The 23,074-nt window shown below is 37.2% G+C and overlaps 2 protein-coding genes and 1 long non-coding RNA gene across 5 annotated transcripts in view; 1 reads left to right on the top strand and 2 right to left on the bottom strand.

The window, feature by feature from the left end:
* Positions 1–23,074, bottom strand: part of LOC141350066 (uncharacterized) — a 137,673-nt gene that overhangs the window by 113,236 nt on the left and 1,363 nt on the right. The window lies entirely within an intron of this gene.
* On the bottom strand, positions 585–19,541 carry rgs14a (regulator of G protein signaling 14a). Of its 3 annotated transcripts, none has more exons than XM_055178513.2 (14): positions 19,305–19,541; positions 13,480–13,501; positions 13,082–13,248; positions 11,070–11,162; positions 10,417–10,560; positions 9,919–10,086; positions 7,831–7,909; positions 6,806–6,909; positions 6,504–6,719; positions 3,948–4,021; positions 3,669–3,795; positions 3,400–3,481; positions 1,676–1,750; positions 585–1,264 (listed from the first exon to the last, which is right to left on the bottom strand). In XM_055178513.2, exons 1-14 carry the CDS (start codon positions 19,434–19,436, stop codon positions 1,101–1,103), a joined length of 1,647 nt encoding a protein of 548 aa, XP_055034488.1. In that variant the 5' UTR covers positions 19,437–19,541; the 3' UTR covers positions 585–1,100. The 3 variants fall into 3 exon arrangements, with proteins under 3 accessions (XP_055034488.1, XP_073710519.1, XP_073710520.1); XM_073854418.1 differs by having other exon boundaries at positions 6,806–6,906; XM_073854419.1 differs by lacking the exon at positions 19,305–19,541 and adding an exon at positions 17,070–17,195.
* Positions 20,474–22,667, top strand: LOC129422344 (uncharacterized). Its single transcript, XM_055178233.2, has 6 exons — positions 20,474–20,540; positions 20,695–20,749; positions 20,843–20,914; positions 21,617–21,862; positions 22,001–22,102; positions 22,184–22,667. The coding sequence occupies exons 2-6, from the start codon at positions 20,704–20,706 to the stop codon at positions 22,267–22,269; spliced, it is 552 nt and encodes a 183-aa protein (XP_055034208.2). The 5' UTR covers positions 20,474–20,540; positions 20,695–20,703; the 3' UTR covers positions 22,270–22,667.

Here is a 23,074-nt window from a genome sequence, read left to right as displayed (position 1 = left end):
AGACAAGCAGACAGACACACGCACGCATTCATGACTGGAATATTGAATGCAGTTAGGTTTGTGTGATACACAGATATATTCCTGCATCTAAAAACTATGGAAAAATCAGCTGGGAGAAATGGCCAAGATATATGAACATGCATTTTGAAGGATGGTGAGATTTATTGCATGAACGAAGAGTCAAATTTGCCATAGGCATTCATGTCGAAAGCAATACTGCTTTTCCACTCACCCACAAAGATGAAGCAAAATATCATCACAGAAGAAATGACACACACGCTTGAGTTGCTTTATGGAGAGAGATACCCACATGCAGTTTCAAACCTGTAAGCTTGCCTTTCCTCCATGGGTCACTAAAGTAGCCCAATACTCATGTCTCAATGAAAGTAAACAAAGATGCAGCATCAAGCTTTAAAAAGGACAACATCAATGTGCATGTGCTGGACATTATCATCAGAATTCATAAAATATCATAAAGGGTAAAACCACAGATGGTTCTTCATACAATCTTTTTCTCATGTTGTGTCATGCAAAGTTTAAATTCAAAGAGTTTGGAAAGATGTGAGTTTTCATTTTTGAGACAATTCAGTGGATAATAGCTCGGTTCATTTTATATCAGACTGTGTTGCCAAACAAAGTGTAAAGAGATAAAGAGATACACCACACAGTGCAATGTCCCACACCACCACACGCATATTTTTTAATCAATTCATGGTGAACATTCAATATAAAGTCAAGCTAAACAAAATCCCATACCAAATACAACAAGCACACTTGATATGGCACACAATAAAATCTGATATAAAAATAAATACATTTTGGCAGGTAAATCTCTACATGTAGTTGACATTAAAAAAATACTTTCTAATAAGTGACCATCATTTTGCATCTTACAATGGGCGACATTTTTAAGCGCTATCAATCAGGGCATCCATGTGTTGTGTACACAGACACTCTCAGATAAGGAAATTTACAAGCACAAGGACAGGCATACTCTGTCTTACATACATTGTGCAGTAATCTTATAACTCCAGTCTGTCCATAATATGCTTACAGAGTCCTCAAATCTCAGTTCACGACAAATTCTGCAAGTTCTTTGGTTAAAGGACACAGTTTTCCTCCTGTGATTGGTCACAGGAAGTCAGCTTTCCATTTCCTGCTGGCAGCTGCAAGAACTGTGGCAATGCGAGCTGCTCTTTCGTGAGTAAACCGCGCTGGTCATCCACCCGACTGCATTGGGCACGGTTCAACATCTCAACAAGACCTGAGAGGAGAGTTCAATGAAGAAAAATAAATGTCAAGGCAGCACTGCTCTATAAACTAGTGAGTTAGTGTGCAATGATTCACTAGATAGACAACATCTTATGTTTTGGTATTGAGTGAAATTTGTCATTGCATGTCACAATGCATCCATGCATACTGGGTTACTACTGTAGGTTGCCTATGTAAGGGGCAACGTTGCCTAAAATCAATTGCACAAAAGCAATGTGCTAAATCGACATAAATATCAGGAACTATTTATGTAGGTATGTCAAAAACCGTTATATTACAATTAAGTAAGTGCAAAGAAAAGCACAGTATATTTTAGGGCAATATCACATCATACTTTCTTGTAAAGTTGATGTTTTATAAAACATGCAAACAGTATTTAAAGCACATCATGAGAAATTATTACCATCCATTTCCTGGTTTTGTCTGGTTTTGGAATTAACTCTGGATATTGGTGAAGCATCTTGAGTCTCCACACCAGCTAAAACACACAAACACCAAGCAATGCGAGGAGGAATGGGTGTGAAACAGATCGTTTCAAAAGTGACAAGCTTGATTTCATGTCAGTTAACACCTCCTCCATAATCCTATTTTTATGGTTTGATGTAATGACATGTCTCTGGGATCTCATCTGCATCCGAGAAGCTTCTAGGAAACAACAACTTTTAAAATTGTATTTAAAAGCCTGTACTGAAACCTGAGGTGGAGATTTCATTGTGGTGAGCAAAAAACACTGTGACAACCAAGTACAACAAGACTAACACATACTGATGAGAGAGAGAGATATAGAGAGTGAAAGTGAGCGAGAGACCTTACTTAATGTCCCATTATACTGTATGTAGATAATGTATATTATTTACTTATTCTGTTATTTAGCTTTGTGTTTAGCTTTTTGTTCTTATCATTTCATTGTATTTTATTATAACGTTCACTTTTAATTTAGCACTACTTTTACTTGCACTATTTGTACACAGCCCACCTGCAAATGCTTTGGCAATACAAATGTACAGTTTTTTTCATGTCGATTTTTTGTCCTGTACAACTGCTGTAACATTAAAGGGACATTTGCTTTTTTTTAAATATGCTTTAAAATGTTTTTATTTTTTTTCCAACTCCCCTAGAGGTAAACATTTGATTCTTACCGTTTTGAAATCCATTCAGCCGATCTCCGGGTCTGGCGCTAGCACAATCCATTGAATCTGATTAGACCATTAGCATCGCACTAAAAAAAGAAGAGTTTCGAAATTTTTCCTATTTAAAACTTGAACCTTCTGTAGTTACATTGAAAATAGTCCTCTTGGTTACTTTCAATGGCAGGGGACTATTTTCAGGCAGTGCGCAATATCACTACGCCTGCTGCAGCTATGTTACATCAGCAAAGTCCTTGATTGTTACGCCAGAATGAGAGTATAGTCTTAGCTACCCATATCTGCCTAGAAAATCACAGCTTTTAACTTTCTGTCGGTCTTAGTACACGATGTAACTACAGAAGAGTCAAGTTTTAAATAGGAAAAATATTGAAACTCTTTGGTTATTTTTTAGCACGATGCTAATGGTCTAATCAGATTCAATGCATTGTGCTAAGCTATGCTAAAAGTGCTAGCGCCAAACCCAGATCAGCTGAATGGATTCTAAAACAGTAAGATACTCTAGGGGGGGCTGGAAAATGAGCTTATTTCCAAAAAAGTGGAATGTTTCTTTAATGAGAGCATTAATACATGATCCTGACAGAGTCATCAGTACCAAAACACTTCTTGTAATGTAATTGGCCTCCTTACTACATGGCTACTTACCATATAAATATGAAGATAAAATTATAATTTGAGACTTAAATAATTTGGACTTGTGGAGTCCATACAAACTTGACTAAAAGCGGTCTTTCAAAGAGAACCGAAACATACTGCACCAAATACTATTTAAACAAATACCTTCTCAAATTAAAGGTATAGTTCACCCAAAATTTAAAATTCTGTCATCATTTACTCACACTCATTTTGTACGGTAAAATATTAAAAAGATAAAACAGAAATATTTTCATTGATGATATAATTTCAGTGGATTTAGTGAACTATTTTGGTGTACTGACATCACTAAAATCTTGATAAATGATTAAAGCCAATACCGACGCACCTTTAACACGATTCAAACATAGAGTTTTGTTGGCCAGACGGTAAACATTGGTGCTCATGCTTAGAGGTTCCTCTGAGTCACTCTGCAATAAAAGGCAAAATAAAAATGCATTACCACAGATGGCCTTGACACATTTTCATTTTTCAATGTTTTATTAGCCATTTTAATGTGCCAGTTTGTCACATGACTATATTTGATGCAGTGCAGTTTTACTGTGTGTGTGCATGTGTTAGATTGACAGATAATAGTGATGAACTGAGTTTACACACCAGTGTAACCTGCACATCCTGCAGCTGCAGCTGATGTTTCTGCAGGACGGCAGAAATCACGTCAGTCAAATTCTTACTCGACTTCGTGACAATTCCCAACCTCCTTCCAGAAAACACAATCTCCAGCCTGAAAACACAAATATTTGATGATGTCCTCACAAATGTATTACTACAGAAATCATTATGTGTCGCTTTAAATCTGATAATGTACATGGTTATTTGATTTAGTGATATTTATTGCCTCTCTATAATAGTGTACAGTGTTTTTGTTTTACTTACGCAAAAGTAACTTTGAGTTCCAGAGAGAGCTGTTGATCTGCAATCAAAGAACTGTCTTGATCTAGAGAAAGAGGCTGTTCATAACCAAACATATGCTGGATTATTTAGAAAGTATGACTGCAGTGCAAAAACTCTAGACTAATAACACAACATCTTACACAACATACTCACCAATCACCAATTAAAAAGCATCAAAATCATTTGTGACCCAGTCTGTGAAAACCCAGCTAAAGTCAGTTTTTGGAAATGACTGTTTTCTACATTACGTGGGATGATTTTAAGTAGACAACATTCTGTGAAACATAACCTTCATATCTTTAATTTTGACCAAGTAAGGTCATGTCAAAGATTGAAATCATTGCGAAATGAAACTTTAATGCTCCAAATCTCGTAATTGGATTAAGAGACTGTAGATTTCAAACACAGGTTTACGTTGCTTGCTTAAATTTCATATAAATGGAAAGACTATTAAAAAACACCCTAAAAGTTTATTTTCCTGATCATTTTTCTGTGTGACCTCAAATTCACAAGTTAACACAACCATAAACTTTTTAACATATACTTGCCCACTTTTACATGAGAGACAGAATGACAATGAACAATTTCACATAAAACTAAATTATTGCTCTTTATAGTATTATTATGTTTGTTTTGCAAAAAATCTCACTAAAATTGGGTCTCATTCACTAATAATTGCGTACGTTTTTCATATTTATATGCACACTTGAACTTCTCACGAAAACTTTATGCCTAATTCACAACATGTGCACACGCACATGAATTTGTTTTTAATACTGTACTTGTTCTTACGTTAGTGAATTTGGAAAGCGGCAGCATGCACAATATTGGTAATTTGCATAGAACACGCCTAAAACAGCTCCATATAAGGGCTTTCCGCAGTGCAGGTCAATGCAGGTAAATGTCAATAAATACTGTTGAGTCATCTCGTAAATAAAGAGAAAACGTTGTCTGAGGAGTTTATAACTGAAGTTCATACGCCCGCTATTATCCACTGGGTGGCGATCTTTCCCAACTTAAACACTGACGCATTCACTGAAAACACCGTGTAGTACTGTTCATGTCTGAATCTGATGATTTCTTACTAAAGTTCTTCACAAAAATGGAATTATCTCCGCTTTTAGCTGAAAATTTGAGAGGTGATAACTGATAAGAGAACAAATTAAGGTAGGATGAAACTTTTTGTTGTTGTTGTTGTTGTTGTTTGAAAGCGGATGGTCTGTTCTTTCATTTTATATTTATGTTTATTTAAAGAAGATAATTTTTCTGTAAGGCATTAAACTAAAACCGGGTGGCAACTTAAAAAAAAAAACGCTGACGTGGAAAGAGTTCAGCATGCTTACAAGCATATTTGATCATCACTTCAGCAGCACAATATAAATGTTAATGTATAAATTAGATGAATGGTGATTTATAAAATAAACACCACCGTCTTTAATCATATTTTCATTGTGTCTTTGCTGCGTCTGTGTTGTTTGTGAACTGCGCTCTGTTTCAGTCACACTTGATTCTGAGGAACTACTTTGTTTGGCGGAAGAGTAATATTTATACTAATATAATTACAACTTATTTGTGTTTTATTTTATAAAATCCCGCTAACTTTATGCATATGAAGTAACCGTTTTATAAACGCAATAAACCCCTCGAAGCGTTGGGTTACCAGTGCATTTTATAACAGATAAGGGGGTTTAGGCACTCCGCTTCGCGTCGTGCCTAACAACGCCCCTTAGCTGTTATAAAATGCACTGGTAACCCACTGCTTCTTGGGGTTTATTGCTTTATTATAGCCTAGTATTTGATTATAGCGTGCGTGATTATTGTGTATGAGTGGTTTTAGGTTTTCTTGAATTTTTGCGTACATTTAGAAGAAATTGATACGAAAGTTTGTGTTAAATTACAATTTGATCATAAAAAACATCCGTACGCACATCTCACGCACAAATTTGTGCATACGCATGCTTAATGAATGAGACCCATTGAGATCATAAGTGCACTTTAGAGGGAAAAAAGTCAAGTATAATGTGTGACCCCAGACCACAAAATCAGTCAAATGTCCATTTTTGGAAATTGAGATTTTTACATCATCTGAAAGCTTTCCATTGCTGTGCGGGTTTATTAGGATATGACAATATTTGGCTGAAATACAACTATTTGAAAATCTGGAAACTGAGCGAATCGCCTTCGAAGTCGTCCAAATAAGGTCCTTAGCAACACATAAATACTAAGGCTAAATACATTTTTTATACATTTACGTTAGGAATTTTACAAAATATCTTGATTTCCTAATAACTTTGGCATAAAAAAAAGATACTTCTGACCATTTTTTTTATTTTTGGCTATTGCTACAAATATAATTGTGCTTTTAGGACTGGTTTTTGTGGTGTTTAGCAGTTGTGTGAAAAATTTGCAAACATTTGCCGCACAACAATGATAAAGATCTTTCTCACACGAAGCTTTTCAGACTTTATCTTTTACACTTACAATAATAACCACAGAAAAGTTACTGTCTATCTTACAGTAGATAAATGAGAAACAAACCTTGTCTTTGCCCTGAAGATAAAGATGGACATCACTCAGAGGGAATCCTCTCTTCTCACACAGACCGCTCACCATTTCTCTAAGGGTCAGACCCGGTTTGGCTGAAGCCAGGCTGGCGGTCCCGTCCGGCAGGTAGACACAGCAGTACTTATCTGCCGTAGGGGAACCAGAACTCAAAGCCTCTGGATCAGATATAGACACACTGCAGCGTCCATTCTTAAATGTATAGAAAATATGTTTTAAACATGCTTCAATGAGAGATAAGACCGGTAGCGATTTAAGAAAATGCTTTTTAAAGACACCTCTGCTTTGCCATTTCCAAAGACCAACTCCAGGCTGCTGTTAGACTTGACAGAGATCTGGGACTCTTTACGTGACACAGATGAATGCTGATATGACGAATCTGCTGAGTAATTACATGACACGTCATTAGAAACAAAACAGTAAACCTGACTAAAGTGAATAAAAACCTTTAGTTGCTTGAAGATGAGTTTTTTAAACATACAGTGGGATGACAAAAAAAAACACGGGGCAACCTGTGGTCGGTTGCATAAAGCTGCGAAGTTAAAGGAACATTCCAGTTTTTTTGTAAATATGCTAATTTTCCAGCTCCTCTAGAGTTAAACATTTGATTATTACGGTTTTGGAATCCATTCAGCTGATCTCCGGGTCCGGCGCCAGCACCTCTAGCATAGCTCAGCATAATACATTGAATCTGATTAGAACATTAGCATTGCGCTAAAAAAAATAACCAAAGACTTCTAACTTTTAACTTTCTGTCGGTCTTAGTACACAATGTAACTACAGAAGAGTCAAGTTTTAAATAGGAAAAATATCGAAACTCTTTGGTTAATTTTTAGGCATGATGCTAATGGTCTAATCAGATTCAATGGATTGTGCTAAGCTATGCTAAAAGTGGTAGGCTACCGCAAGACCCAGAGATCAGCTGAATGGATTCCAAAATGGTAAAAATCCAACTCTAGGGGAGCTGGAAAATGAGCATATTTTCAAAAAAAGTGGAGTGTCCCTTAAAGACTGTTTAGACAAACTAGCAATTAGTTAAGGATTTTGCATTTTAAATTCAACAAGTTGACCTTTTATGTAAATGTCTGACACTTATGACCACCCTTCAAGAAAAAAAAGATGACTAATGTGTGAAACTAGTCCAAGCAGTTTATGTAACCACCTGCAGAAGCCACCAACATGATACATGCATCTTCACTTTTGAGACTGGCATATGATCTTTATCAGCTTGAAGCAAAATGCACGCACAAAGACATTATGAACAAAGTAGAGATAGAGAAGCTCATATTGAGTCAGACCGTACCTCCCCATGACCCGGTCTTCTCTAACCTCTTCTTCCTGTTGCTTTTGCTCTCTGCCGACAGCGCTTTTAACTCGACACTCTGTTTTCAAGCACACACAATAATGAACACAATTATGCTTTAAAATGTTATTACTCACCAACACAATATCACGTTTGCACAGATGTGTGATATTCTCATAAAGTTAGACCTGTATCGGTTCACAGCATTCACATTTCGAACATACTGTACAATATGCTCAGCACAATTAAAGTAATGCACTGAAAGACTTATGACCTTGATCTGATCAGAGGTCTTAAGACACCAAGGTGTGTTCCACTTCATGATTGGGAAAGTAACTCCTAGTAGGTGGTCGTCCTAGGCTCTGACCCATGCAGTGCAAAAATTTCTGCTGAAAAGTATAATTCAATAATGCTGGGTACACACCAAAAGATAATCGGGCTGATTTTGGGCAGATTTCCCCCCTTCCGACAATCCTAGCTTTGTCACGATTATATTGATGGTTCTACAGATTATCTTATCAGATTTTCCCTTGGTGTCAGGTGACAAGTTCGGTATTTTACACTTAAAGCCATGTTTTAGATTGTTTATGATGAAATAGAACGTTTTTGACTGAAATTTGGACATATGATGCTGGCCCAAGAATTTTCCGTTTCTGATTTATCACCCCACCACCTCTACAATGGCTGCATAGGTGCACTGGAACAATCCTTCCTAAAATCCATTAAACTTTCGTTTACAAAGACGTGAAACTCACCGAGTGGTCCGGGGTGTTCACTGATATGCTCACAGAAAAATCGCTGCAAAAGATGCTTTCCAACAGGTGTTTTAGCATTCGTTGTAAACTTGTGCACCTATTTTTCCAAACGCCTCACACCCGTATATTCTTCCGCTGAGAGCTTAAATAATAGACACTCCAGCCCAGTTGGTGGCGATAATCCGCCTTTGCCAATTGCAAGAATACAAATAACGTTCCCGGTGCGGAGTAAAACCGTACCTCACAGCACATCTAATACAAGTCAATGGAGTTGGACAAAAACTATGATAAAACCTGTTGGAAAGCATCTTTTGCAGCGATTTTTGTGCGAGTATATCAGTGAACACCCCTGACCACTCGGTGAGTTTCACGTCTTTGTAAACGAAGGTTTGGTGCATTTTATTAAGGATTGTTCCAGTGCACCTATGCAGCCATTGTAGAGGTGGGGGTGATACAACAAACACCCGAAAATTCTCAGGCCAGCATCATATGTCCAAATTTCATAAATCCTGATGTGTTTGGGGAACCCGAGGACAAACGCGTGCATGCTCTTGAGATTATCACGTGAAACGAAACGATATCCAATCAGAAATCGAGATGATGGAAGATGGAAGCAGTCATGGCGCAGCACAAATTGAAGTTGATGTGGACAGCAGAGATGGACTATGTTCTCGTCTCCACGACTTCACTAAAACCCTTGTCTTTTTTCCTTGAATTTTCTATGAAAATCATTCCAAACACTATTATTGAGATTTCTTTTTGCATATCATCCGCAATGCTTATTCTGAAGTCTCGCAAGATTTTGCAAGATTTCCTTCTTTTATAGTCAAGACTCTGGTTAAAAATCGGACAAAATCAACACACAATAGGAGCAAAACATTTAAATCTAGGATTTATTTATCCTCATGTTTGTGGTCTATCAAAATCTTATAAGATGTAAAAATCTTTTGGTGTGTACCCAGCACAAGTCAATAATTCAGGTAGATCCCCCAATGTGTCAGCTTCTGATGCAATATCAAGTGAAATTTTTTTTGAAAGGGAACTAGACAACTATAACGATTATAGCTGCTATTTGTGGTTTAAGCTAAATGCAATCTTGATTATTCTAAATTTAATGACACTTGCATTTAACGGTTCACACATCATTTTACTGTATAACTCATAGACATTACTAAAGAGAATGCTGAACAAAATAACCACAAAATCACTCATTTCCTGTACAAAACTGCAGTTAGTTAAGGCAGCAAAAATGCTGTTTGTGTTAGTCAACAATGCTCACATGCTGAAGATATCCTTCTGCTTTTCTTTAAAAACATTTTTTTTAATTAAATACCTTCCTGTTACTGGGGGGCGTTGAGCTCTTTTTGGACACTTTGCTCTTGGGTTCTGGAGGTCCGATGGTGGGTAATGGACGACCCTCCACACAGGCCACCATGCAACTCTGGTACAGCTGTGAGCGGACAAATCTCGCGTAACTGTCCATTTTCATTAGCTTAAAGATCTGCAGCCGAACAAAAACAAGACCTTGAAATTATTTACCTGTTGTGTCTGAAGAATTTAAAAAGACTTAACATAGCAAATAACACATTTCTATCAACTTCAGTTTCACTTCCCATAACACTATTATTTCTCTGTTGTCTGTCACATGGTGGACACCCCGTTCCTAGTGGAATTTTGGACAACCGCAATAGAAATGATACTAGAAAATGTATTTGTACAATCTGATTTATAATCTCAACCGGTTGCCATTTCAGATTTCATACTTATCACATCTCATCAAATTCTAACAGGCTGATAACAAACACAGCGCATGCTGCAGTTGTGCACGTACCTGTTCCTGAGCTTTATCGAACATGTCAAGAGTAGGCGTCTCCAGTGAACTTTCCTCTATCTGGGCCGTATCATCGATGTTAACCGCATTAGGTGAGCTTTCAGAAAGAAAAGTGTTGTAGATGGAGCGTGCCTCTTTCTTCAGCTGATGGGTAAAATTTAACATTTTTGTAACTTTATTTGACTTTGATTTTATGGTTACAGTTAGCAAACATGCACAACATTAAGCCAAAACAATGTCAACGGTTTGAGTTTTGGTTACATTAAAAAAATGATGGTGTTTGATCTTCATGAGACCCATTCCTGCTATTAGTGAAATGACCGGGTATCGAAGTATCCAAAAAAGTGTGCAAATATTTAACATGACATGCATGTATCAAACTTCAATGTACTGGAAACAAACGAGACAGTCAAAATCTCAGATTTCAAACAAATTCCACACATAAAAAATATCATGCAGTTGGAGTCAATTGTGTAGTGGGAAGTGCTCCGACATATGGTGCAGACGCGCTTTCAGAAACCCGAGTTTGAATCCCGGCTTGAGGTCCTTTGCCGATCCTGTACCTCTCTCTCCACCGTATACTTTCCTGTACTCCCCTATCATACGGTCTATCTAACAAAGGCAAAAATGGCCCAAAAGAATTGCATGCATACTTCCTCCAGTTTGGTAGATGGAATCTTCTTGAACTTCTCACATGCTTGGTAAAACTGGATATTTTCAGCGCTAACCTCAGATTTAAGAAACTCCTGCAAGAAACATACAAGGGAAACCTCAATGTGTCACACATAGTAGAGCTGAACAATATACAGAAATTACCAAAACATTATAAATGTGCTATATAAGACTTATATACAACAGTCTTATACAGTGAGGAAAATAAGTATTTGAAAACCCTGCTATTTTGCAAGTTCTCCCACTTAGAAATCATGGAGGGGTCTGAAATTGTTATCGTAGGTGCATGTCCATCTGTGAGAGACATAATCTAAAAAAAAATCCAGAAATCACAATATGATTTTTTAAAACTATTTATTTGTATGATACAGCTGCAAATAAGTATTTGAACACCAGTATATCAGCTAGAATTCTGACCCTCAAAGACCTGTTAGTCCATTTATTATCCTAAATTAGATGCACCTGTTTGAGGTTGTTAGCTGCATAAAGACACCTGTCCACCCCATACAATCAGTAAGAATCCAACTACTAACATGGCTGAGACCAAAGAACTGTCCAAAGACATTAGAACAAAATTGTACACCTCCACAAGGCTGGAAAGGGCTATGGGGAAATTGCCAAGCAGCTTGGTGAAAAAAGGTCCACTGTTGGAGCAATCATTAGAAAATGGAAGCTGCTAAACATGACTGTCAATCTCCCTCGGACTGGGGCTCCATGCAAGATCTCACCTTGTGGGGTCTCAATGATCCTAAGAAAGGTGCAAAATCAGCCCAGAACTACACAGGAGGAGCTGGTCAATTACCTGAAAAGACCTGGGACCACCGTTTCCAAGGTTACTGTAGGTAATACACTAAGACGTCATGGTTTGAAATCATGCATGGCACTGAAGGTTCCCCTGCTTAAACCAGCACATGTCCAGGTCCGTCTTAATTTTGCCAATGACCATTTGGATTATCCAGAGGAGTCATGGGAAAAAGTTATGTGGTCAGATGAGACCAAAAAATAACTTTTTGGTCATAATTCCACTAAATGAGTTTGGAGGAAGAAGAATGATGAGTACCATCCCAAGAACACCATCCCTACTGTGAAGCATGGGGGTGGTAGCTTTATGCTTTGGGGGGTTTGGGTTTTTTCTGCACATGGGACAGGGCGACTGCACTGTATTAAGGAGAGGATGACCGGGCCATGTATTGCGAGATTTTTGGGAACAACCTCCTTCCCTCAGTTAGAGCACTGAAGATGGGTCGAGGCTGGGTCTTCCAACATGACAATGACCCAAAGCACACATCCAGGATAACTAAGGAGTGGCTCTGTAAAAAGCATATCAAGGTTCTGGCGTCGCCTAGCCAGTCTCCAGACCTAAACCCAATAGAAAATCTTTGGAGGGAGCTCAAACTCCGTGTTTCTCAGCGACAGGCCAGAAACCTGACTGATCTAGAGAAGATCTGTGTGGATGAGTGGGACAAAATCCCTCCTGCAGTGTGTGCAAACCTGGTGAAAAACTACAGGAAACGTTTGACCTCTGTTATTATAAACAAAGGCTACTGTACCAAATATTAACATTGACTTTCTCAGGTGTTCAAATACTTATTTGCAGCTGTATCATACAAATAAATTTTTTTTTGAATTATGTCTCTCACAGTGGACATGCACCTACGATGACAATTTCAGACCCCTCCATGATTTCTAAGTAGGAGAACTTGCAAAATAGCAGGGTGTTCAAATACTTATTTTCCTCACCGTAAATACAACGTGAAAATGATTGTGGTCAAGACTGTGGCAATGAATGTCTTTATGTGACTAGTCACTATATGTGAATAACAGCTTTTTAACTTTTTGTCCCAGAAAAAGTCCTATTTTTACAAAAAGTTATTCCCATCTGAATATCTGAATCCACCATGAACAATCATAAAACACGACGCATCAATAGCCAATCACTGAAGTCCCAGCTGAATAATCCGAAAGGAGGTTGGCAATGAATGCTGACGCTTACTGTAAAGTAACGGACACCAACGTGGTCTTCGAGCAGCCGTTCAAAACACACCGCCCAGCTGACAACCCTGCTGGCGGGGCCATCGGGCACCTGAGGGCCACCCGGCCGGCTCGAGCTCTCAGACAAACTGGAGCTGCTACCTCTGCTGGACAACTTCAAGTTCAGTTCTGTAAGGAAACAGAGATATAAAGACAGCAATAGAAACACACAAACCACAATCAAACAAAACATTCAACAGACCAAGAGAACAAAACAGACATTCTTCAGTTAGACAACCAATTCTCTTTTCAACCAAGAGAAAAAAACATTTCCACTGTTTTAAAGAGTTGTTGGGTACACTAACCCTACAATAGAAGCCTGAATACTAAAAACAAAAGTCTTAAGCAATCAACACTTACCACCATCAGAAACCGCCTGGGTCTGTAAAAGCAAACAAACAAAAAGAATCAGTCTGGCATGAAGTCAGTGGAGGCCTGTAGTATCATCCTTGTAAATTAAAGGGGGAAATGCAGCACAGGAAATTACATTTTAACAGCTGCTGTTTTTTCTTTTTTTGTACAGTCACTTCAGTGACTAGCACACAGGAAATGGGTGTGTTTGCCATTTAACTTCATTAAGAGACATGGGCATGGTAAATGGCACACACAAAATATATCAATCACCCGTGAGGTTCACTCTTAGCTCGCCCAATGTTTAGCGGCCCGAGCATCGGCCAAGTACGTGTGTAATTGAAATTCACATTGCCATGGTAACACAAAGAAAAACTGATTGCTAAATAATCATTTTCTCAGTGCCTCACCATCAAGCACTAAAGATTTCAGGTTATTTCTATGTCTACCTACATCAAATTTGACAGTAGATATAAAGCCATATACTGTACTTAGTTACAACAAACTATCGCATCTCAAATAAAACTTGTGAAATGTTTTAAATGTTTCACATGTATATATATATATATATATATATATATATTTATATTTATATATTTAATTTGTATTTTGATAAATTGTACTTTGTATTTGAAATACCCTTCAAAAGGGGTTTCTTCAGGACAGATTTATAGTAAAACATACATGCATAAGCTATGCACAAGCTCTTCTGTAGGACAACATCCCAAGGCAAACTGTTGGCATGGAGCATGGCCGTAACCAGCTATGAGGTCATCGAGGTCCAGATCTGTTAATTTTCATATTAAAGGTCCCATTTTTTCTGTGTTTTTGAACCTTTAAGTGAGTTTACAGTGCGCAACATAACATGACGTGCTCATGTTTCACGTGTAAAAAAAACTGCGGTATTTCTCACACAATTTTCTTATCTCTATAGCGCTGTTTTCACTGTCCTCAAAACGGGCTGATGTCTTCCTTGTTTCACGAAGTCCCTCCTTCAGAAATACGCATCGAGTTCTGATTGTGTAGCTTGTTTAGGGTGTTGTGATTCGATAGCAGCTTAGCTTGCCGTTAGCTTAGCTGGCGACTGACATATTCCTGTGGGCGGAGTTTAGTCAAAAAACTGTTCTACTGACTTCAGTGAGTACGTTTACATGCACAGAATAAGCGGATAAAGCTGTAAGGTAAGGTTTCTCGCAGGTAGTGACGTCATCGCCTATAGTACACAATAGTCGATCAAAAAGCCGACAGCATATCTGTCTTAAGCTATATTGTTTTCTCTCTTTTCGTGTCTCCAGAACCTGTAAATATAACATTAGTTTTTATTTTCGCAGTTTCTCTGCCAACTGCTGTAGTAGAGCAGAGACTTTTATGCGTTACTTTGCGCTTAATTCCACGTCTGGCATTTATCTTTCACACGCGGAGACATGCCCACATGGACAAAACCGTGAGAAAGCCGGTTAAGGTGTTTACATGCCACGCGAAATCGAGGTAATGAGCAAAAAACTACCTGTGCCGATCGGTTTTTGCTTACGCCGTTTATGGGCTTTTCCCGATTAAAGAAAACCGTTTTACGCATTCGCTGTAGGCTTTGAAAGGCGAATTTTGTTAAAGAAAATACATCGCCTGGCAGCGAACTTTGAGCTTTATCATTTTACAGGTATTTTTTGCTATTATAGAAACATTGCACACTAGGGTTTTAAAAAATCGGATCAGGAAGAACGTGACCTTTGAATGACTACTTATTCAAAACGAGTCATCAGCATCCGGGTATATAATTAAGTTTACTGAATAGTTTGATGTAAAAATACTTAAGCCGCTGTGATACGCTATAGCGGACAGTTGTGAGGGCGCTGGTGGAGAATTCACAGTGTTGCCAAACCACATTATTTAAATCTTCTTTAGATGTAGTGTTTAGCATTTAATGTAACACTTTGGGAAATTTACAAAGTGATGAGTATGTGTAGGTCAGTGTTCGCGATTTCTCTGATTTATTGCTAAAAAACAAGGTTTGAACTTATTTGTTTTTATTATGACTCATTATTTTCGTACTTATATCTGGCAACACTGGGTGACCAGCACCTAAACTGACAGTTATCAAATAAGGCACATCATATAGCACAGGCAGGTTATTGCTGACAGAATACTATACATTCAATAAACCAAAAGCAGTAATCATTATGATTGAAAATAACTTTGGTACAAACATCTAGAAAATTTGGTTTTACTTGTAATTTGCACAATATGTTACATGTTATTTAATACAATTTAGGAGTTAACCTTTAACTAAGTCATCCTGGAAACATTAATATGAGCACAAAACCCAAGTTCTTGAAAGACAGAGAGTGTACCCAAAGTTTAAAATGGTACTTAAATAAAACTACACTTAAATACCAGCAAGTACATTATGTAAAGTTTTAAAGTTATGCACTACAAATATACTAAATTAAAGTATAGTTCTACTTCAGTAGTACTTCAGTGCAGTGGTTCTCAAACTTTTTCAGCGTGCGGCCCCCCTTGTGTACGGTGCATTCCCCTTGCACCATCTCGCGGCCCCGGCCCCCAGTTTGAGAACCACTGCTTCATTGCACCTGGAAAAGTATACTGAATATCAGTAATGCCTAAGTTGATTTTTTTAGGTGTACTGAAATAAATAGTGCTTAAAAAAAGCACAGCTGTGTACATTAAGATGTTCTTAAGTTAATCTTAAAACACTAAAGGCATATTTGGTATATTATATATTAGCTACAATATGAGTGAGCGAAAATAGTAAATTTACGACGTTTACTTAAAAAAAAAAGTCACCTGAGATAGCATTTGTTAACTCTTAACACCACACTGGACGTCACTAATTTTCTAACCCTGGCTATGGCCATGTACACAAGTAGATGAAAACACCATAAACAAACCCAAAAACATCTGTACTGTAATGACAGAAACACGACAAAGATTTACTCTAGTTTCTCATAACACATCCAAAACAACAACAAGCCTGATTTTATCTGTTAGGTTTCACAGCTGTAAAGTCTAACGTCTTGCTAAATGGATGTGTAGTAAACCCAGAAAGTACTCTTGATAAAGTTTCAATAATCTACTACGTTGTGGAAAAAAGGTCAAATATGTATCCCAGCTGTCACTGAGGTTGTACACTTTCAAAACATACAGCTTTACAACCTAAAGAGTTCATATTAGTACCCAAGGTACATATTGGTACCAAATATGTACATACCTTTACCTAATGGTAGCTATTAAAAGGTACTGCCACAGTGACAGCTTGGGTACATACAGTATTTTGACCACATAGCAGCTAGTCACAAAAAAATAAAAGGCTGCACACTTACGCATTTCAGGCATCATCTGTCCTCTGAATGTGAAATGCATTGGCGCGCAGTCTTTTAATTGTTTAAATGTCTTTGTGTAACAAAGGCGTTTAAACTTTTCGCAACAGAAACAGTGCATTTGATCTATTTTGTAGTAGAAAAAGTTATCCCCATCCAAATTTCTGAATCCACCATAAACAATCATAAAACAACACGCATCAATAGCCAATCACTGAAGTCCCAGTTCTGAACGATCCGACAGGCGGTCCAAACCAAACTCACCATGTGCCCCCCTGGCATCAGACTGTTCATTTTCTTGGACATGGCTACATCCGGCCAGGGTCGCTGCGTCCAAGCTGAGGACGTCTTTTCAAAATGCTTTCCTTTACAGCTAAGCTGCCTTTATCTCAGGGCTTTGTCACTTCCTGTTTCAAAGGGAAGTCTTGCCATAGCAACACACCGCAAGAGGAACTGTGGTTACTCTTGACTAAAACCTCTTTCTTGACTGTAAGTAACCAGCTGTGCAGTAAGAGGCCTGGGCTACACCCACCTGTGCATTTACCTACTGGATAAAACGACCAAATAACCATCCACAAAGAATAACCTCAACCCAACACAGCCACAGAGGTTTAGTCGATTCCATCAGTCTTACAAGAGAATCTCTGACTCTTGATGCGGTAAGGAGACATTAAAGGTTTGTTGTTTGGTTATATCACAGAGAGTCAAAGATGAATACAGTGGAAATTATTTAACACCCTGGAGATGAAATCTGTTATTATGTGTATGACAAGACACAAAACCCAAAAGATGAGACATTTAGGTTCACAAAAACCAACACATTTTTTTATATTGTTATATAAATAAACAGTATGATGGCTGTGTGCTTACCATCATTTATTAAAATATCTTTTGTGTGTTCAACAGAATAAAGAAACTCATACAGGTCTTGAGCAACATGAGGATGAGTGATGACAGAATTTTCATTTTTGGGTGAACTATCCATTTAAGCTACATTTTGTATTGATTTGAAACTGCGACCTCTAGTGGTTAAATCAGATTGTGCCTTAAACAAAACTACATTTAAATACAACACAGCAACATGCAATCAAGGTCCAGTCAAAAACAGACAGATGTTAAAAAAGCTTATTTACTCAAAACGTACCCTTTTAAAAACATTACTACATCATACAGGAATATAATTATTTAAATCAATCCCTGGGCATATGTCAGGTGTTAAAGGTGCTGTGTGTAGATTTTAGCTGCATCTAGGCGTGAGATTGTGAATTGCAACCAACGGTTCATTCCATAGCTCAACGCTTCTTTTCAAAACGCAGGACAAACAGGTTGTTGTCTGAGACAACGTAATCTCAAAACGCGCTCTGTACAGCAGTTTGTACGTTTAAGGCTACTGTAGAAACATGGCGGCACAAAATGGCGACTTCCATGTAATGGGACCCGCCGTGTATGTAGGTATAAACGGCGCATTCTAAGGTAATAAAAACATAACGTTTTATTATGTAAGGTCTTTATACACCAAGATAATATAATGTATATAATATTGCATTTCTGTCAAGAGATCCTCCTAAATGTTACACACTGCACCTTTAAATGAGTGCAGAATAAAAAGTAGACAAAGCCACTTTGGGAAAATAACAAGCCACAATGCATTTTTTGTATAATCTTTTTTTTTTACTTTAACAGGTTTTGCGTAAAAACTGCTCCTTTAATAAACTTGTCCTGTATTGAAAACCACCTTTTCAGCAGTGTTTGTATTAAAAATGTTCAATAGGACAAGTGTTTTAGAACACCGAAACCAAACACATGAATCAAAACTCTCACATGCTCTTGAGATATTAGAGTGTGATAAATATAAAATGTACTCTGAAATATTACATAATTTTAGGCTCATCTTGTTATCCAAAAAATACTGTAATAATAAATTCATGAAATTCTGATTACATATGAACATTTATTATGCATTAACAACTTACTTAAACTTCCTGGGATATTTATTTACAACATCTTTTAATCTCTCTATTAAATGCTGAATACTGCGTGAATGCAAATATGACCCAGTCTGAGAAAACTCATCTGAAGTCATTATTTGTGACTGATTTTTTCTATATATATATATAACCCCAAATAATGTAAAAAAAAACTTACATTATGATATTTTTAATATTAACCTAGTAAGGTCATTTCAAAGTTTTAATATGAAATTTGAATTTTGTAAAGTAGCTTAAAATGAATGAGTTAAATCAAACTTTAATGCTCATAATTTTACAATTGGATTAGGAGACTCCCTGGATTTCACAGGGAGCGCCAGAAATGACAATTACATAAAAAAACATGAATTTGTCTTTCCAAACACTTTTCTCAGTTGGCAGCCTTCAGAAAAACAACAATATGAAGTACTATAAACGTTAGCAAGAACGTAACAACTATTTCCTCTACGCAACGTACAAAAACCTATAGTGATTATTAAAAAACCGCTCGCTTTTGCAAGAAAAAACTCACCTGTCCGGCGTTTTCGTTTACCTGCCACGTGCGCGAGCTCATCTTCAACACGCGATTCTTGAACTTTATCTGAAAAGATCTTCCTTTGGCCAAGCGGCAAAAACTCTGACCTAGAAGCTTAATCGCCACCATAATATCTGCAAACGAGAAAAATCCAAAATGAACGTGTGTGTTTTCAAACGCGTCTCAACTTTACACAGGTGAACTGAGAATCAGCATACGCGCATGCGCAAACGACTGACAAGACTTTGACATACTAGCCTACTTAAACTTTGCACTATGTTGAACAGTGTTGTCTATACAGTATTAGCGTCATTTTATAGATAATAATCAAAGCAATTTTCAGCCTAAACAAAACACATTTATTAATTTGATGTCACAGGGGCAGACAATGTTTGCCAAAATAACATATTAAAAGTTTATCTGAGGAGATCTGTGCAACTGTAGTTGAGGTGGTATGTTTTGTATTTATGTAACAGTTACTTATCATGCAAAACTACAATATATCAGAGTTTGTTTGTAATAATGTTTCGTGCATGTAATATGATGGAGTAAAGCTCCCCCTGCTGTTTGGACTCGGTTACACAAATAACGTGAGAATAGATTAAACTTTTATTATTTTTGTACACTTTCACTTTTTTCTTTAATTGAATATTGTTTAAATTCAAGTGAAAGTTTACATAATTGCCATTTTCATAGAACTGAACAAAAACTTTTTAAATTTGTGATTATTGACCTGTTTACGGGTGTTGAAAAAGCAGTACAGATTAATTTCTCTGTAGCCTACTGGCCATTATTGTTTAGTTTAAAAGAAATGGCTTTTATTTGTCATCTTAATGCGGCTGCAAATTACATACAGAAAGTGTTTGATTCTGTTATAAATGTTAGATGTTTTGCACTCCAGTGTAGCATTTTTGTTTTTGTAGTTAAAAAATGATGATGAATTTCAGAAAATCTTTGCAATTGTGAAATATTATATAAAAAGTACATCATTAAATATGTAATGCTTTCAATTCCCTTTGAAGCTTTCTGTTTACCCAGATCTTGTGTACGTCACTGTAAACAAAGCAGTCTATAAACAGTATAATATATAATATCTCTGGGTCACTGATTTGCATTCATATCTGTAACTACATCACCAAATACAAATACTTTTATGAAAAGCTCTTGTGTAAGTGAGACTGCTGCCTGTTTCCTCTAAGCGCATGTGGTGTTCAAGCATACTCCCTGAAACAGGTAAAATGAATTTTCTGTATATTTTTATATAAATTGATTGTGTGAGGAGAACAGAAGTTTTCTATTAGTCAACTTGTTATATAACCCGACATCAGCAAGACAATGACTTTAATTTTTTTTATGATTCCTGTATCATATCCCTCTCTGTACACAGTGAGGAATTATGGGAGAGTTTGAAATAACGCTGCTCAGCATCTGTATTCATATCTGTAAGGACATTTATGATGCCATCCTTTTGAATTCATATACAAACAATCAGACAACTACAAACAATCATAATGTAAAATATCTGCTTCTTTCAGTAACTTTAGGCATTGAAGTGTCTGAAACATGCACACTGGCTGAATGCCCGATTTGTTATAGTAATATTTCAGGTAAGTTCAGAAAATCAACCTAAATAATGTACTTTTTGACTACTCTAATTAGCTGAAAGTTTAGTCCTACACAGTGCAGACAAGGTATTAGTATTGCAATTAAATGTCTTATGATTGATCAGATCAATGCAGGTATAATGTCTCTTTATAAGTTATGTTATGTACAGTATAGCAAGCAGATAATGTGAATTCTCTGGATGCATGGATTTATATAATCTCATTTAATTTTTATTATAAAGGCAACAAATCTATACGCTTTCATAATTGTTGTGGGGTCATGTGGTGGTAACAGTGCAGAATACTACAATTTAAAGCAACACTACGTAGGTTCCATGTAAAAATGACTTACAGCACCCCCCTGTGGTTGAAAAGCGCAACAGTGTCTGGTAACAGACACTCTTCTGCAGGCAGGGGGAGGGGTGGGGGTGTGTGCTCTACCCTCCACCACCACTTTCAGAGTGTGCTTGTAGCAGCTAGGAGGCTGCTCAGGTTGCAGCAACAGTACAATTTGTCCAGTTAACTGAAATAATTTTAGAGACATTATTTAAAGTTAAAAAAAACTACATAGTGTTGCTTTAAAACGGTAGGCTAATGTAGTGCATGTATACTAATATTACTGTATGCAGTATACAATACATATACTGATAGTATTCCATTTCAAACAGCACCATATGACCTTTGACATTTTCCTGATCATTCCAGATTTCAATGTGACTGTGACTGCAACTCCTAATCCAGCTGATAGATGGAATAATGTAAATGTGAAATGCTTTCATAACCTCACCAATGCTAATATTTCGATCGTGTGGATTAAGAACAACATTCCAATAGAGGAAAATAATAACGAAACACTTCTGATTCCAAGAATTACAGAAGTGGTGAACGTCACCTGTCAGATCAGCACCATTTGTGGAAATTTCTCTGATAGTGAAACAATAACTCTAACAAGTAATTAGGATGTTTCTTTATGTTTTTCTAAAATGTTTGCCCCTTTAAACAAAAATATTATTCATACCTATTTGTAGTGATATAGACAGATACTAATATTTCTTTTTCATTTTTGTTCTCGCTGTCTGCCATGCTCAGCTGATAATAGTACAGTGGTTATATTGGTTTGTGTTGCGGCAGCTTTTGGTCTCCTACTCATTTTTGGAATAGTCATGAAGATCACCCAGAGGAGTGGACAAGGTACGTGACCTCATATCCTATTAAAGAGCTGCTGATGAGTCCTACTGGATTCATGTCATCTCTCTCGTTCTCTCTATATAGTTCGGAGAGAGGCCAGGAAGAGACAAAGAGAGCAGCATATTCAGAACATCCACAGCACTGCCACAGTCACCACCAACTACTGGTGAAAGAAGACCACTGCAAACATATACATCTATAAAGTATATTTCCTATAAAATTGCTTATCTTTGTTAACCAGCTGTACCTGAGATATTCTGTCCACTCATGTGGCACCATGTTCAAAATTGTATCAATTAAAATCTTTCAAACAGCACTATGCTCCTGTATTTAGATCTAGATTTTCAGAGAGTTTGGCTAGCTTGTCTAAAGGCTTAATGCGTTGAATACAGAAGGTGCAAGGCATCTCCATGCCTGGTCTGACTTTGCAGCGTGGCTGGGAAGTTGTGACACAACTGCAGGAAATAGACATTTAATAAATGAACAGTTAGTCACCATGGTTTCTACCTTGTCATGAACATTCAACAACCATAAACTCTTTCACCATTTCACTAAGTATTTCCAATAAAATGCCTTGGTATTAAAGGGGTGGTTCAATGGTATTTTAAGCATTCTGACTTATTAACACAGTTATAGAGTTGTTTTCTCATGCTAAACGTAGGCAAAGTGTCAAAAAAGCAGTTACAGGCGTGTTACATTAGTATTTCTGTGCCGAATGCACTTCGACAGGTTTTTACAAGTTTCTGAAAGTTTTTTTCGATTACGGGTCCAGCTGAAGTTTCAGGGGTTTTTATACGTATCACTTCTTTTTATGGGCACTTCCCCGGAAAACCCCACCCACCCGTCAATCAGCGGGAGACGCTAGAACTTACAAACATCTTATCACGCGACACAGCTTTGTTTAATTTCAAAACTCAACAATGGCACAAATGAAGAGGTGTGTTTTGGATGTAAGGAGAAGCAAGTCAGCCTTAT

This window comes from Misgurnus anguillicaudatus, chromosome 16 (assembly GCF_027580225.2).
Source record: "Misgurnus anguillicaudatus chromosome 16, ASM2758022v2, whole genome shotgun sequence".
NCBI classification, from domain to species: Eukaryota; Metazoa; Chordata; class Actinopteri; order Cypriniformes; family Cobitidae; genus Misgurnus; species Misgurnus anguillicaudatus.
Note: the sequence above shows the minus strand (reverse complement) of the source record. Positions and strands in the feature narration are given on the sequence as shown.

Bases quoted from the DNA above. Each gene is read 5' to 3' on its own strand.
- rgs14a (XM_055178513.2), bottom strand. From the start codon at position 19,436: ATGGTGGCGATTAAGCTTCTAGGTCAGAGTTTTTGCCGCTTGGCCAAA. The intron at 13,502-19,304 runs GTGAGTTTTTTC...TTGCTTTTACAG, and splicing joins TAAACGAAAACGCCGGACAG to ACCCAGGCGGTTTCTGATGG. The intron at 1,751-3,399 runs GTGCGTCGGTAT...TGTGTGTTTTAG, and splicing joins ATGTTTGAATCGTGTTAAAG to CTGGTGTGGAGACTCAAGAT.
- LOC129422344 (XM_055178233.2), top strand. From the start codon at position 20,704: ATGGGAGAGTTTGAAATAACGCTGCTCAGCATCTGTATTCATATCT. The intron at 20,915-21,616 runs GTAAGTTCAGAA...TGATCATTCCAG, and splicing joins TTGTTATAGTAATATTTCAG to ATTTCAATGTGACTGTGACT. The intron at 21,863-22,000 runs GTAATTAGGATG...TGCCATGCTCAG, and splicing joins TGAAACAATAACTCTAACAA to CTGATAATAGTACAGTGGTT.